At 39.9% G+C, this 16882-nt stretch overlaps 1 protein-coding gene across 6 annotated transcripts in view; it reads left to right on the top strand.

Moving 5' to 3' along the window:
* The window catches only part of heatr5a (HEAT repeat containing 5a), an 86212-nt gene that overhangs the window by 43021 nt on the left and 26309 nt on the right, over positions 1–16882 (top strand). For 5 of the 6 annotated variants that reach the window (XM_053237749.1, XM_034308310.2, XM_026919463.3 and 2 more), the window contains 11 exons: positions 7491–7660; positions 8879–8905; positions 10200–10344; positions 10487–10669; positions 11028–11264; positions 12320–12498; positions 13568–13636; positions 13752–13931; positions 14047–14239; positions 15027–15266; positions 15501–15628. In XM_053237749.1, coding sequence (XP_053093724.1) covers positions 7491–7660; positions 8879–8905; positions 10200–10344; positions 10487–10669; positions 11028–11264; positions 12320–12498; positions 13568–13636; positions 13752–13931; positions 14047–14239; positions 15027–15266; positions 15501–15628 — 1751 coding nt within the window. The remainder of the gene's footprint in view (positions 1–7490; positions 7661–8878; positions 8906–10199; positions 10345–10486; positions 10670–11027; positions 11265–12319; positions 12499–13567; positions 13637–13751; positions 13932–14046; positions 14240–15026; positions 15267–15500; positions 15629–16882) is intronic. The other variant, XM_026919464.3, reaches the window with a different exon arrangement.

Raw genomic sequence — 16882 nt, 5'->3', positions numbered from 1 at the left:
GAATGTCGGTGGAATAGGGTCTTTCCATTTAACCAGTATCAGTCTCCTAGCCAGAAGGGAACAGAAGGCCAATGTTTTAATTTTCCTTTTACTAAAACTAATGTTTTCCGGGGCCACACCAAACAATGCAATAAATGGGGATGGCTCTACTACCTCTCCAAATAGCCCAGATATTGGTCCAGAACATATAATGAGCTCATTCTAATACGTAATTGTTTATATAGTAACAGCTAATTCACAGAGACTTGTATGGAGGCTCATCTACGTAAACGACAGTGAGTTCTATCCCGAGGCTGCAGTGGATTTACCCAGCTTCATGCTGTACTGAGTAGATAGTGAACCTAAACTTTGCAACAAAACAAATGGAGCCAGTGTGTGATTTTACATGTGTCAGTCATTTTTAGATGTTGTTCCCCATTTTAGAACTGCACATTATCAACTGCAAGCCTTTTTATTCACCCCGCAAGTTTGCCTCAATAATACTGGCTGGTGTTTACATTCCCCCACAAAGCGCAGCAGTGACTAGTTATTATTTTTGGATGATTTCAACCACACTGACTTAAGCCAAGGATCGAAGGACCACAGAAGCAGAGGGGAGGCTGCAGAACTGCTTTGACACCACTAATTGGCCTCACTAATTTAAATTGGCCACAAGTAACATCCACGACAACACTGATACGATGACTGCGTACATCAGCTTCTGTGAAGATGTTTGCATCCCCGCAAAAAGTACAACAAAGACAAGCCTTGGTTTATTTTTGGGCTAACGAACTTACACCTGGCTAAAGAGGCAGCCTTCAGGTCTGGTAGTCAGGAACCATACAATGAAGACATGTACTCCTTGGAAAAAGGAATCAGAGCAGCCAAAATGATGTACTCACATAAACTTGAGGAACAATTTACCACCATGACTGCTCCCCAGTCTGGAAAGGCCTCCAAAACAGAAATCACAACACAAAAAAGAACTCACCTAGCTGCATGACAATAGCCAATCTGAAAAATAATGGACTGCTAATCAAGCTGCTGGACTCGACACCTTGACACCTTCCTCCTCCATACAGACTCCAGAATTACCCCGACCACTCATCACCATATATACAATCATCCCAGAGCTGCTGGTCAAGAAACCCAGATAAGTAAATCTGCCAAACTCTATCTGCCACTGGATCATAGAGTTTTTGATTGAGAAAAATAGTATGTGCAGATTAGAAATTGCATTTCAGACGCCACAACCCTCAGCACTGGTGCACCTCAGGGATGTGTGCTCTCCCTTTACTATTCTCCATATACTACCAACGACTGCATACTTATACGTAGGTCTGATATCCAATGATAATGAGACCATATGTAGACATGAGTTTGAACAGCTGGTGACCTGGTTCAAGAGTAATAATCTGGAGGTGAACATACAAAAAACACAGGAAATGATTGTTGCCTTCAGGAAACAGCAGCCCCAACATTCCCAAATTGCTCTAAAAGACTCACCTGTTAAAATAGTTGAGTCATTCAAATACCTTGGTACTGTCATCTCATGCAGTCTCAAATGAAATGGAAATATCACCTGTATTATAAAAAAGGCTCAAAAAAGGCTGTTTTTTTCTGTGACAACTCAAAAAAATTCAGTCTCCCCCAGTCAGTACTGGTCCAGTTCCACAAGGCGATCATTGAGTCCATCTTGACATGCTTCATCATCCAAGAATTCAAGAATTTCCCTCATGGGATCAATGAAGTCTGTCTATCTATCTATCTATCTATCTATCAATCATTGTCTGGTTTGGTGCAGCTTCTGCGTAGGCCAAGAGAAAGCTACAGCGCATCATCTGCTGTTCAGAAAGGATAATTGGGTGTAGCCTGCAGTCCATCAGTGATCTGTACAAGTCCAGATTACAGAAGTATTTGGAAAATATCATTGCAGACCCTTCCCATCCTGGCCAACACCTGTAAGAGTGATCAGACTCTGGAAAACACAGGGCAGCTAAAACCAAGAGAGCATGACAATCAAACAGTTTCTTCCCACAGGCTGTATAACTGTCTATGTTTGCACCTTTTTGGCTTGTGTTTATTATGTGATTTGTATAGTCTGTTTCTTGTACCGTGTTTTCATTGTCACGCTGTTTTTATTTGCACTGTTTTGTACTATTTATACTTGCACTGTTTGCATTATCTGCACTGTGATTTGGTGTACGTAGATGAACAACATTTCTGCTAAGTCAAATTTCTGGTACATGCAAGTGTACCTGGCCAACAAAGCGATTCTGATTCTGAAAGTATTCAGACCTCTTCTGTGAAGCATCTGTGAACTGCCATCTTCAGGTCGTTGTTATGCTGAAAGGTGAACCTTTGACAAAGTCTGAGGTCAAGTGCATGGTTTTCTTCAAGGACCTCTCTGTATTTGTCTCCATTCATATTTCCCTCAATTCTGACAAGTCTTCCCTGTCCCTGCCCACTGAGAAGCACCCCCATAGCATGATGCTGGGAGCAGCAGGCTTCACAGTAGTGATGGTATTTCATCAGGCAGTTGATGAGCAGTACCTGATTTTGCCAGACATAGCACTTGGAGTTCAGCCCAAAGAGTACTTTTTGTCTTTTCAGATCAGAGAATCTTTTTCTTCATGCTCTCAGTCCTGCCATATACTTTTTATTCAGGAGTGGCTTCCATCTAGGCACTCTACCATAAAAGTCGCATTGACGGAGTATTTCTGAGATTGTTGTCTTTATAGTATTGAGATTGTTGAATTTCTGTTGATTGTTATCTCTGCTGAGGACTTCTGAAGCTCTGTTAGAGTGGCCACTGAGTGGCAATCGGCCCTTCTAGCCTGGTGTAGGAGACAGGTGACTTTTTACAAAGCTTTGTGCTATTTTTATTTTTCATTTTTTTTCTGTGAGTGCTTTTCAGCATTTTCTCACTCAAGGATACACATGCACAAACACAAATACTATTCAGCTCAGCTCTCTCTCTGTGGTTCATGGCGTGCCCTAAGAGACAAACAAGCCACATGTATGTAAATTCGCCATGATCACAAACAGGTGAGAATCATCACGCATTACCTGCTGGTTCAACCCGCTTCCCCTCAGTCTGCAGCTGACTTTCAACCACAACCCCTACTGCTACATACCCCCACCAACCAATTCCCACCTTGGCATGAGCCAATACCACCTGTGCCCCCGCCCTGTGGACTACCTTGAGCTTGAATGGCTGAAGTTCCAGATCCGCACGTTGGCATGCTTCATGCAGTGGAGCTACTGGAGTGGGGAGTGATCGGAACAGAGGTTGCCAATCTTTACTATAAATGATTGTCATCTAAATAAGCAGTGGCATATTCTCTGTCCATGAGACACTGAAATGTCACTGGGGCTCCAAACAAACCAAATGGAAGGTTGACAAATTGGTGTAACCTAAATGGAGTAGAAAAGGCAGTTTTTCCTGGGAACCTGGAGTCAAGGGAATCTGCCAATACCCTTTGGTTAAATCCAGTGTCAAATAAAAGCCAGCTGCACCCAACCAATCAAGCAGTTGAGTATGTGTCAAATTTGGACACTGTGTTGACATGTCAGAGAATTCCCCTTGTAACCTGGCAACTTGTGCTCTCTGGGATGGTGAGAGATGGTCTCCACAAGGGACTGGGGTGAATTGGGCCACACATTTTAGATTTACTACTCCTGTCTCAGCTCCTCCTTCTCGGGTACTACCATTGCCAGAGCCACAGGAACCATCTCTCTCCACGGTTTAAGCAGGTTGAGGTGGTTAATTTGACGTGCATTGTCTCTATCCGTTTGTCTGACCTCATAGTCGACCTCTCTGACCGCCTTGTGACCTCAAAGGGCCCTTGTCACTTTGTTAAATGAGTAGTAGTGGATAGTGGGTAGTTAAATGAGTACCTTACCTCCCAGTGCAATTTCACATAGCCGAGTACACCATTCTTGGGCCTGAAGCAAATTCTCCTGTATTGGATGACTTAAGGTGTGGAGTTTTGCTCTCAGTTAAAGAACATACTGAATATCGAATAAAGAGAACCCCGTGGGACCTCTTGTACTATGAATAACAGGGGTTCGAGCCACTTATCTCAATTCTGAGCCTCATTTTTAAGGGTTTGATTAAACCCTTCAACCAGCGCATTTGTTGTGGATGGTAAATGCTGGTGCGAATCAATTTAATGCCTAATAATTCAGTAATATACAGTTCATGAAGGATGCGTGACATAAAAGAAGTTCCCTGGTCAGTTAGGATCTCTTTTAGGATCCCGACTCCAACACTGTTTCTTCTCCAACACTCTGCTTTCGGGATTCATGTTGCATAGTCCACTAAAACTAACACAAAGCAATGCCCTTGTGCAGTCTGTTGTAATGGCCTGATGAAATCTGTACTAGTTCTGTTGAAGGGGACCTCGCTCAATGGAAGGGGGAACAGTGGCACTTTTGGGGTGTCCGTCAGATTCACCAGCTTACATTTACGACATGCAGCGCACGACCTGTGAATTTCGCCAAGAATGCCCAGCCAGTAGAAACAGGCTATGAGACAGTTTAGTGTCTTATCCTCTTATCTCAAATGCCCAGCTGTAGGATTATAATGAGCTGCATGGAACAGCATTTCTCTACAGCTCCTCATTACCAACAAGTGGGTTGTCTCTTCCTTATTCCGATTGTCCTGTGTTCCTTGATATAATCTGCCCTTAACAAAATATATGGGTGGGATAGTGCAACATTTGGGCTGAACTTGCTGGATGGAGGGTCAGAGCCCTTCCCCTGACTGCACTAAGGCTAGTCATTCGTGGAAGACATCTTCGTGAGCCGTGTTGTCTGGAGTGGCCACAGATGGAGGTGCTGCAGCCAGAAGCATAGTTGGCTGCAGCAGCATCTGGAGCACCCGTCAGGTTTCAGCCTGCTCCTAAGCGATCACCTCAAATCACTGCTGCTTTTCACTGCGCAGGTTGAGGAGAGTCTGATGATGTGTCTAGTAGTGGCTGATGAGGGACTTAATGACTTCGCTAAGCTGAAAAATTGATGGCGTCTGGTACCTCCTCCCAGGTTTTGGCACCACTGTAGAATCCTGGCACGTGTAGGTTGTCCCTAAAAGTCAAACAAGCCACACATAAGTAAATTTGCCATGATCAAACAGGTGAGAACCATCATGCATTATCTGCCAGATCCAACCTTCTCTCCATCTGCAGCTGATGCTCAACACACACCTGCTGCAAGACCCAGTTACTGAGTTTGGCTGTATGGGCAGCTCTAGGAAGTCCTGGTGGTTGGGAACATTGAAACTTTTAAAAATGGTTTATAACCTTGCTCAGATCTACAGTCAGATCCATAAATATTTGGGCATTGATAAATCTATTGTTATATTAGCTGTCTGCTGTTCCAAAGCCAGGTGTGTATTATTCCTTAATTATTTTACTTACAATTAGGCAGATAAGAGGTCTAAAGATAGCAAAAACATTGTGTCGCCAGATCAAAAAAAAAAAAAAAGAATGCATGGGTGAACTCAGGAACACCAAAAGGCCTGGAAGAAAACAACTGTGGTTGAAAAAAAGAAGACTTCACCTGAGTAAATACCAATACCAATACCAAGATGTCAAACATTAGTAAGCCTCAAAAACAGACCAGATTAGAGTTTTTCAAAAACATCTTAAAAGCCTGTACAGTTCTGGAACAACATCCTATGAACAGATGAGACAAAGATCAACTTGTATCAGAATGAAGGGAAGAGAAGAGTATGAAGAAGGGAAGGAGCTGCACCATACCACCTCATCTTATGGCATGGGCATGTGTGGCTGCCAGTGGAACTGGTTCCCTTGTATTTATTAATTATGTGGCTGTTGACAAAAGCAGCAGGATGAATTTTGAAGTCTAAAAGACCTTAAGTCTATAAGATATTATCTGCTCTGTTTCAGCCAAATACTTAAAAACTCATCGGGTAGCGATTCACAGTGGACAATGACTTGAAAAGCAACTGAAGACTTTAAGGCAAAGAAGTGGAATGTTCTGCAATGGTCAAGTCAATCACCTGACCTGAAATCAAATGAGCTTGCCGTCGCTGAAGGCAAAACTCCTCAAGAACAAGCAGGAACTTAAGACACCTTAGGTAAAGGCCTGGCAGATCATCACCAAGGAAGATACCCAGTGTGGTGATGTCTGTGGGTTCCAGACTTCAGGCAAAGGATTTGTGACCAAGTATTAAAAATGACAATTTAATTTATGCTTGTTAGATGGTCCAGTTGTTTTAAGTCCCTTAAAAAAACTGCTGTAATTCCTACACTATTCACCTGATTTGTATGTACATACCCTTAAATTAAAGCTGAAAGTCATATTCATTTTTTAATTTTAGTTGCAATATACTGTGAAAGACAGATAAAATAACAATAACTTTGTCAGTGTCTAAATGTTTATGGACCTGACTGTACATATCTGTTCAGTTTGATAGCAGAGGTCTACTGAGAGTCACGAGCCTTGGACTTCATGGTTTGGACTCCTGTTATGTTCTACAGATATCTCAAGATAACCAAAGCAAACAGAATGCTCCTGAACTCAGTTTGGAGTGCTTTAGCAAGAATTTATAAAATCATATTTTTGCCTCATTATTATAGATTATTCTGTGTATGACATTTTCCCCTCTAGATCAATTCCAAAATCTAAACAGTTCAATCTGCTGGTTACATTGATAATTTCAAATAAATCCTACAAACATTCAACTGTTCTTCACTAATGAGAATCTCGGATGGAAGGATGGACAACAAACGGACAACCCACAAACATAATGCCTTATCCATCTAGTGACAGAGGGATAAAAAATCAATTTAATCCATGTTAAATTAAATCTATAACACAATAAAATGTGCAAAATCTGAAGCAGTTGGAATACCTTCTGAATCCACTGTTAGACGGATAATACATTTGCTGCTATTTAACAAAGAAAAGCATATAATAGGTGATTTGGTGAAGTTTTCTATGAGGTAAATTTGTGGAAGGTGTCTCGGGTGTCAAAGCTTTGTAACGGTTAGTAATTTGCCACTGTGGAAGACGCCTACATACCCCCTTAAAGACAACAGACTTGGCACTTTCCAGTTTCTCTGGAAAGACAAGACAATCTGTGTTTTTTTTTGTCTTAGTAACCTCAAGAGAGAGGAGAAAGAGTGAGACTGGTGAGCAACTGACTGTTTAAAGCTTTTATGATGACTGGAATGAACTTGTTTTTCAGATGTTCCACAGTAGTGAATTTAACTGTAAATGTTTAGGTGGTAACAGTAATTCTGCTTCGAGTCAGGCCACATCACGCTACACAGTTGTTGGCTATTTTTCAGTATAGCACGCCCCCCAAGTATTTTATTCCTTACATACTTGGCTATACTTAAAATAAATGCAAGAGTATAATAAGGTAACTTGACATTTTAACAAATTTCAATAGGTTTTCACCAGACTTGTAACTAAAAACTTCTCATAAACTTTCACATGACATATGTTCATGTGCATGTGGTGTTTTGTGTTGTGCACAGGTGAGGGTGTGGGTGTGTGTGCAGTTAGGAGCTCATGTTTGCTGGCCTGTGCTATAATGCAGGACAGTCCAGACTGCCTGGTGCAGGCTCAGGCTATTTCATGCCTCCAACACTTGCACATGTTCTCACCCCGCCACGTCGACCTGGCCAGTCTGGTACCCAGCCTCTGTGTGAGTATAAACACACACACACACTTAATTATGGAGAATCAGCGTCATGATTAGGACAAGATTCAGATGAAGATCTTGATTTCTTTTATTTATTTATTTATTTTTCTTTTCAGAAAGGAATTTTAGGCTGACACTGACATTTCGTCTTGTTTCAAAAGTTAGAACAGAATACAAATGTAATACAGAAATACTTTGCGGACAAGCTTGAAGATGTGACATTTCCCAAAAGATGGAAGTTACCACCTTCCTCTTGCTGGAAAGGGTCACGATATGAGCAACATCATGAGATAAAGACTGTGAGATCAGTGTTTCAGCTTTGTTGTTGCCTTTCTGAAGGGATAAGTTTTGGTGATGGGGTGTCTTCATGATGTATGGTTGTCACATTTTAATAGAGGTTGATTGTTTTGTCCTTTATTATGAGCACCTGTAAGCGCTTGTGGCTGTGCAAGTTGTGCTCAGTCAAGAAGGTAGAAAAGAACGCTTCCTGGGGTGTCTTAATACTGAAGAAATGATACAAAAGCTCTTTTCCCACAGGATACCATTTTTTGCAGTGAAGAATGGAATAAAATTGGCAAATCAAGATGTGCTAAATTGGTAGACTCTTACCCAAAAAACAGTGCTGTAACAAAGTAACAAAGTAATAGTTAAGGGGTGTGCATATTTGTGCAATCAGTTTATTAAGTTTTTTCTCTTTTTTTTTTTTTTCCAAAATTTCTTTAAATTTTGTTGGTTGCTATATCACATTAAAGGTGGAAAAATATGTGACATGATTTGTTTTGATTTAATCTTTTTTACATCACAAAAACCTGCCGTTTTAACAGGGGTGTGTAAATTATATCCACTGTATATTACCTGGGGTTATTTTGACTTGGCAGTTTATAGAAGCTAAAATATTGTGTAATTTTTCCACGATGGATTCTGACGAGACTAAAATCCACCTGCCCATGTAAAACTAGTTCAATCTGAGTAGAGCTATAGGCGCACACACAAACTACTGACCTTTAAATTGTTTTGTATGTGTGTTGGTATAGTACGGATTGATGTAATATCATTATTTTGTGGATAGAAATACTGGCAACTTTCCTCTTTAGGTGTTAAGTGTAGTGGAATAACTAGTTTGTAATAATGAAGTCCTCAGTTTCGATCTTGAGTTGAGTTATTCTGGTTTGAGATGACTTTCCTTGCTATGACAGTGCTATGCTTTACTCTCTCATACAGGGGATCTTGTTGGATTATTCTGTTTTGGTATGTCTCCTCTTCTTTACTGACAGGCTACAGTTTGAAGTTCTGTCTGTCAGTTTTCCTGTCTCTTTTTCTTATCTTTCTCTTCCTCACTCTCTCACTGACTTTCAGATGTTTTGCAGGCTAACCCTAAACAGGCGTTCTGGTTTTGAGCATGAACTATTGCAGTCACAGCCTCTCATTGCAGGGTTAGTGCCAGGGAATTTTTTAGGGCTTTTTTCTGCAGACATACATAGAGCAATTTTTCTGATACTGGAATATCTGTTACAGTAACCCTAATAACTCATGGAAAAAATGCTAAATGTATAGCAAAAATGAGCAAACCTCTTTAGTAAAGCACAATGCACACTTGTGGCATGACAACACAAGTCACATTAGAGTTCCTTTTGCCCTACGTTCACACTAGCAAGTGACTTGTGTCACTTGTAGTTTGTCTCTCTTTATAATATATGTGTATATGCTTAATGTAAGGATGTATATTCCAGGATAAGATGAAATTAAGGTTTTAAATTTTTCATACATTTTAGGCATTCTGTAAATGGGAACCCCCACTGAACACCTTTGGGATGAATTGGAGTGCCAACTGCCCCAGACCTTCTCGCCTGACGTTAATGCCTGTCCTCACTAATGCTCTTGTGGCTGAATTGGCAAATCCCCACAGCCATGTTCCAAAATCTAGTGGAAAGGTTATTATAACAGTAAAGGGGAGACTGAACCTGGAATGGGAATTTTCCAAAAAAGAAAAAAAAAAAAAAATATATATATATATATATATATATATATATATATATATATATATATATATATATATATATATATATGTATGTATATATATATATATATATATATATATATATATATATATATATATATATATATATGTGTATATATATATATATGTATGTGTGTGTGTGTGTGTGTGTGAATGTTATGGTCACGTGTCCACAGACTTTTGGTCATATAGTGAACATCAAAAAAGTCAAATTTCAGTTTGTCACTTGCAGAAGTGAATGTAGGATTAGTGAGATCATTTGCCCTAGAAGAAGCCTTGGCAATAGTCCTGTTCCCTCATCCTTTTTCTCTACTCTTTCTCCGTTCTGGCTGATTACAGGATTATTACAGGATTAAATGCATCTTGGTTACCACAGATAGTCATATCACTGCACTACTCTCCTATTTTTTCCTGAGTTTGTTTGTCATTATACCCATATCAGCACATACCCTATTTTGCCGATAGCCCTGTTTCTTCCCCCAGATATTCTTGTATTTAATAACTTGGGTATGTGTTTGAATGCAGGTGAACCTGTGCAGCTCATTCCTGTATCTACGCAGGGCGGTGGTAGCGTGTTTGCGTCAGTTAGCCCAGCGAGAGGCAGTGGCGGTGTCTGAGTATGCTGTGGCCCTGGTCAAGGAGCTGCCACGAAGAGACAACACACAGTTGGGTGAGGCAGCATCACACACCTGGAAATTTATTTTACAGTTAAAGGGGTCCCTCCTGCAAAGTTTGAGAACTCTGTTTTAAATATTTCATTGTAAATTTGGAAATTCTCACTGGAAAAGTGACTATGTGGTTTTGCTTCATAGATGTGACCATTAAGGAGGTGGGTCTGGAGGGAGCTCTGTTTAGTCTGTTGGATCATGAGCGGGATGCCCGACTCTGCCAAGACATTGAAGAAACACTTGTCCACATGATGAGCTCAGCCGCTGAGAGCCAGCTGGCTCACTGGCTCAAGCTCTGCAAGGATGTACTCTCCTCTGCCTGTTCAGGTATGTTTATGTAATATAGACAATAGAAATTCATTCATTCATCTTCAGTAACCGCTTTATTCTGATCAGGGTTGCGGTGGATCCAGAGCCTATTTTCGGAACAATGGGCATTAGACAGGAATACACCAGGGATTAGATGCCAGTCTATCGCTACTCACAGACACACAGAGAGACACACACACATACACACACACACACACACACACATTTAGTGGCAATTTAGTGGCAAATTCAGTGCCATTTCCAATTATTAGAGAATCATTGTGTTTCAGGAATTTTCTCCCTATACAAGAAATTTCAGATGTATTGTACCTTTTACAGATATTGGAACTAAGACTATTCTCTTGTTATGTACTAGACTCAGTAGTTGCTGCGCCTGTGGAGATGAATCAGGAAGAGGATGCAGACAGCTATGATGATGCATCATTCTTTACTGCCAAGTGTGTATACAATGGGCCCTTCAACAACTTGCGCTGGTCCAGCCGTGTATTCGCTGTTGAGTGTGTGTGCAACATCATAGTGCAATGTGAGAGTGGACACCCGGCTCACTTTGACATGACACTGGCTCAAGAACAACGTTTGCACAAGTCCACAGGTCAGAGGTCACAAGAGGTGACTGAGAATTAACCCCTTCAACTGCCAGGACACTTGGTCTAGTTTTGCACTCCTCATTCATATTAACTTTCTTCTTAGTTTTTCTGTAGTTACTGAATAATTTATAATAGTTAGTGAGTAGTTTGTTTTAAGATGAGCTAAATAATGAACGAGCAGTTTAAGTGGTTAATTTGTCATTGTCTTTTGTAACAGATATAATATTCTATACCACAGCTCTGGTGAAATTTCTGTTCTGATGTTCAGAAGGTGTTGGTTACTTTTCTATAACAGCAGCTCTGTCAGTAGTTTCAGCTATAATTCATATATTGTTCATTCATAGGAATGTGCTCATTCTATCTTTCAGGTTATCCTTTGTCTAGTAACAGCTCATTCACAAGGAATTGTATAATCCACTTAATCTAACAGTCTAATAATCTAGTCTAATAATAAATGTTTTATTGTGTTATTTAACAAACACACACCTATACTCATTGATATGGTGAATTTTTTTGTTAAGAGAAGTTTATTTAATATTTATGGAAGGAGGCCTAGGTGTCAGCACATTGTAACGGTCAGAAAGTTTTCCACCAAGGGGGAGCCTTCAGAACAGATAACTTTGTCTTTTCCAGTTTCTCATCAAGCTTTTTTTTTTTTTTTTTGTCTTATTCTAACTTTAAGAGAGACTAAAAAGAGAGGCTGCTGAGGGAACAATGGTTTATAGCTGTCATAACATAAGTGATACCAGGAACTAACTTGTCTCATGGATGTTCCATAACATTAAACATAACTATACAAATAAAAAGTACAGCTCTTTAGTTGATAAAAAGTGTAACTGTTGGCAAATTGTTGTGGTGTAAGAGGAATAAAACACTATGGGACATGCTGTAGTTGTCAGTGATTATCTGTGATTATTGTTATAATATGTATTGCTTATGTCATTCCATCACAAAATTCTGGTGTCTCACAAGCTTTTTTCTTTAAGGAAATTATAGGCTACCACACATAACTTGCAGTTACACTCTAGAATGTTTTACTGTCTCTTTACTGTTTTTGTAGATTTCCTGGTTCTACACTTGGGTGATCTGGTGCGCATGGCCTTTATGGCAGCAACAGATCATAGCGAGCAGCTCCGGCTGGCCGGCTTACACATGCTTCTGCTCATCATCCGCAAGTTTGCAGGTGTCCCAGAACCTGAGTTCCCCGGCCATGTCATTCTGGAGCAGTATCAGGCCAATGTAAAGATGTTATTCAGATGACGTACTTTCAGATGTAAAAGAATAGTCAACGAAGTAGCTGATGTGAAAGTTTGTGTTCCAGCAATTCTGTATCCATTCTTGCACTCTGATTTGGTGCAAGGGGTGGTTAGTTAGATTTAGATAAATGCAACTATTTTAAAGCTTCTGTTTATTCATATACAGAGTTATGCAGTTAGTCCTTTGCTCTACAGCTCAAAAAGATGCAGTGATTCTTTAAAGTGTTGAGTAAATTGGTAGCTGCAATGCAACTAAGGAAATGGCAGGTGACAATAACTAACATTAGAAGAAAACAAATGTGCCAAGTAATGTTACCAAGTTATGACCTCGAAAATTTAAAATGGGATTTATTAATGCATGATTTTGTTAGAAATTAATACATGAAATATGTTTGAAGTAGCATGTTGGCTTATTGTTGCCTTCTCTCACATTATATTAAAATATTAAAAAACACACCCTTTAGCCAAGACTCCTTAAGCATGATCCTTAAGCATCCTTAAACTTTAGTAACAATTTTGCATATATAATACATAAAATGCATAATACATGATTATTAATGGGGGCAGTCGAGGCCTAATGGATAGAGAGTCGGACTTGCAACCCGATGGTGAACCTGAAAGTTGTGAGTTCGAGTCTCAGGTCCGGGGGGGAGTGAATAGACCAGCGCTCTCTCCCACCCTCAATACCATGACTGAGGTGAGACCCTTGAGCAAGGCACAGAACCCCCAAACTGCTCCCCGGGCGCCGCAGCAAAAAAGGCTGCCCACTGCTCCAGGTGTGTGATCATGGTATGTGTGTGTTCACTACTGTGTGTGTGCACTTGGATGGGTTAAATGCAGAGCACAAATTCCGAGTATGGGTCACCATACTTGGCCACAAGTCACTTCAGTTGACTTCACCTCACTAAAAATTTGGTTGCATCTTGTTTGCATTTTCAATACATAAATGAATAATTATCTGTATTGGTAATGTTTATTTGTAACAGTGGCATGATTTCTAAATCTCATTTCACAGTAATTTTTGCAAATGTAAAAAAAATTTTTGTGTGAAGGTGGGAGCTGCTCTAAGACCAGCCTTTTGTGCAGACGCTCCTCCTAATGTCACTGCCAAAGCCTGTCAGGTCTGGTTCTTCAAATGCAGCTTAAAAAATATCCTGTTCTGTGCATTTGCTTTATAATACATTATTGTCTTTCTGTAGTAGCCTCATGGTGGTTCTTATTGTTATGGGCATGCAGGTTTGCAGTGCATGGATGGCCAGCGGGGTTGTCAGTGACCTCCGTGACCTCAGGAGGGTTTATCAGCTATTGGCGTCTTCGCTAATCAAAGTTCAGGCTAGGAGGGATGTGCCTAATCCTCTCTACAACGAGAGCACCTTAACTATGGAGACACTAGCTGTTCTCAAAGCCTGGGCAGAGGTTAGATGTTGCATTCACTGTCCAGTTAAGAATCTTTCAGTTGTTTCACTTCGTATTGTTTGCTTATTGAGTCCCAGTAATGAGTACTTTTCTTTCTGTGCACATGTCATTGCAGGTGTATATCATGGCAGTGGAAAGCAGCAGGCACAGAGAGAAGCAGGACCCTTCTGATGATGGTGAAGCTGCAGGGCTGCTAAAACTGGTGCAGGGTGAGCTGGGCACACTGAGCTGCCTGTGGCTGGCAGCACTGCAGGACCACGCGCTGCTCACACTGCCTCCAGACTATGCCAAGCAGCTACCTTCCACAGGTCACCATCAACAAATCACATGACATTGATGAGAGGAAGCTAGCTGAAAACACTGAGAAACTGGAGTTACAGTGATGAAACTATTATTCTGTTTGACTAGATTGTGTTACATTTGGGATTAGAGGTATTTTAGGAGGGGTTCTACCATGGTAATTACTGAACTAGTTATATCATTAGTTCTGCTATGTCAGTGTATAATGGCACATTATTTGTAGTTACAGTGCATCCCTTGAAACACGCTAAAACATGTTAAAAGATATTTAAAAGATTGAACATATCAGGCAAAAATCTGAGAAAACTGGATCATGTTAAGAGTCATTTATTGCCGTTTGTAGTATACCCACGTTGGATTTTGTGCTGTAGAGAGCTCTGGAATATGGAAGACAGTTAACACATGATTGAAAAAAGGGAAACATTCAAGTATAAAAAGATAGTAAATACAAATATGCAAGGGATAATAAATACGTAAAAATGTATATATGGCTGTAGTTCTATAATGTCTTGATAAACTACTAAATACTGAGAGCAATTTTAATAATTATGTTTGGACAAATTAAATAATTATGTAACCTAATACCTTGCACCGTCAGTCACTGTTATATTATTTAGTGTCATGCTTTTTTTTTTTAAATGGAGAGTTGTAGATATAAATATACAAGCCAACATCACAGCTTGCAGTATATCAGATTCATAAAGGTAACTCCTAAAGCTTTTAAATAGTTAAATATTGTAGTTCAACATTGTTTTCGGAGGTTGTGTCAAGTAACTTGCTCTCATCTTGTCTCAGGTGGCTCATTCTACACAGCCGAAGCACTGGACCAGGCACGTCAGCATTACTGCAGCTCCTGGGCTCCAATCCTCCATGCCACGGCGCTCTGGCTCAACAGCAGTGAGTTTATCATGGCTGATGAGGGGCCGGCCAACCTCTCCAGACCAGTCACCCCCACCACAATGGGCCAGTCCACCACTCGGGACAGCACAAAGTCCCAAGAGGACATCAGTGTGGAGCGTCTTCACCTCATCCTGGGTCAGGAAATGACACAGAAAGGAAATTTCATATATAACTGTATACATAGGGATCTTTTTCATGTTTCATGCAGCACCTATACCTACACCACTTATAACAGACTTTGGTCATATTAAGTTATTATCACTTATGTTGACCAATATGGATAACTGTCCTGAGTGAATGGATTATTTTAGTTTTAACTAGAATTGTTGAATACTGATTAATGATATTTTCTGCGTTCGATGTTTTTAGGCATCAGTGTGGAGTTTCTGTGCTCACCTCACTCTCAGAATCAAATGGAAAACATCATCTCATGTCTTCACGCATTGCAAGCTTTACTCGAAGTGCCTTGGCCCCGTTCCAAAGTGGGCAATGATCAGGTAGTCCAGTGTACAGTGATCTAATTCAATGAAATACAGCTCATAGTTGTTTAGAAATATTAATTCGTTAATGCGTATATTTTGCACAGGTGGTGATATATGTTTGGTATTAAAACCCAGTGATAACGGAATTCTCCAGTATTAAAGAACAGAAAATAAATTTTATTATTTGTGTTTTAGGATATTTTGTGAGGTGATATTTTGTAACGGTACCTATGAAAGTTGAAGGAGTTCTCCGGAGTTTTTGGAGTGGTCACTAGTAATACTACTACCCCGAATTTGCAAAATGGATTTTCACATTACAGGGCTCCTACTGAGACACAGGGAGTTTCTTATAATGTTTCCAGATGTCCCAAACAAAGCAAGGTGTGGCCTCATCCTGATGAAATTGGCGAGAATGTTAAATGCAAAATTTGGTGGACAACACTGGAATACAATCTAAAACATTAAATGTTATAATAAGATTGATATTGCCAGTTAAAGCTGCCAGAAAAATGCTTTGACAAAAAAATAAATAAATAAACTTGGGATTCCTCTGCCATTCTGTTTGGAAGAAAGCTGTTTCTAGCTAGCTGTAGGTTTTCAAAAATGATGACTTGTGAATATTCTGTGACAGATCAATTATCTGTACTATTTCTAGCTCCTTGATTTTATATATATATATATATATATATATATATATATATATATATATATATATATATCCCTGATTTATCCCTGATTTATTATGTTGACTTGAAAGAGCCATCATTCTCTTCTTCTTCTTCTTCTTTTTTCTTCTTCTTCTCTATGCAAATTCTTCCATTTTCATGGGCCGGAATGTTTGACATAGAGCTGTGAAATGCAGGATTGTAGATCATATACAGGAATAGTGTGCTTGTGCTTTTGGGAAGAATCGAAATTACATTTGCTACGTAGCAGCATTCCGAATAGTGTTTTTTTTCTCCATAGGAATACTTCGAAATTTTTTTTTATTATTTAAACTGCTCTAATTCATTCAATTCTCAAGCTACTAACCACCAAAATTTACATGGTCAAACTTGCGTACACCGGGTCCTGACCAAAATTCATATGGTCAAACTTGGGATTGCACTCATCATTCTCTTTCTATCCATCCTTTTTTCTTCCCTCATTCATTTAATGGGGAAAAGTGAGAGTGGATGACATCACCACTCTAGCTTTGAGGGTAAACTGTCTGAAGTTACAAAATATTTTCCTCTATCCTTATACTTTCACCTAGAAACTCCATTCGAG

The sequence above is a fragment of the Pangasianodon hypophthalmus genome, chromosome 10 (genome assembly GCF_027358585.1).
Source record: "Pangasianodon hypophthalmus isolate fPanHyp1 chromosome 10, fPanHyp1.pri, whole genome shotgun sequence".
NCBI classification, from domain to species: Eukaryota; Metazoa; Chordata; class Actinopteri; order Siluriformes; family Pangasiidae; genus Pangasianodon; species Pangasianodon hypophthalmus.
This window is presented reverse-complemented; position numbering and strand designations above follow the sequence as displayed.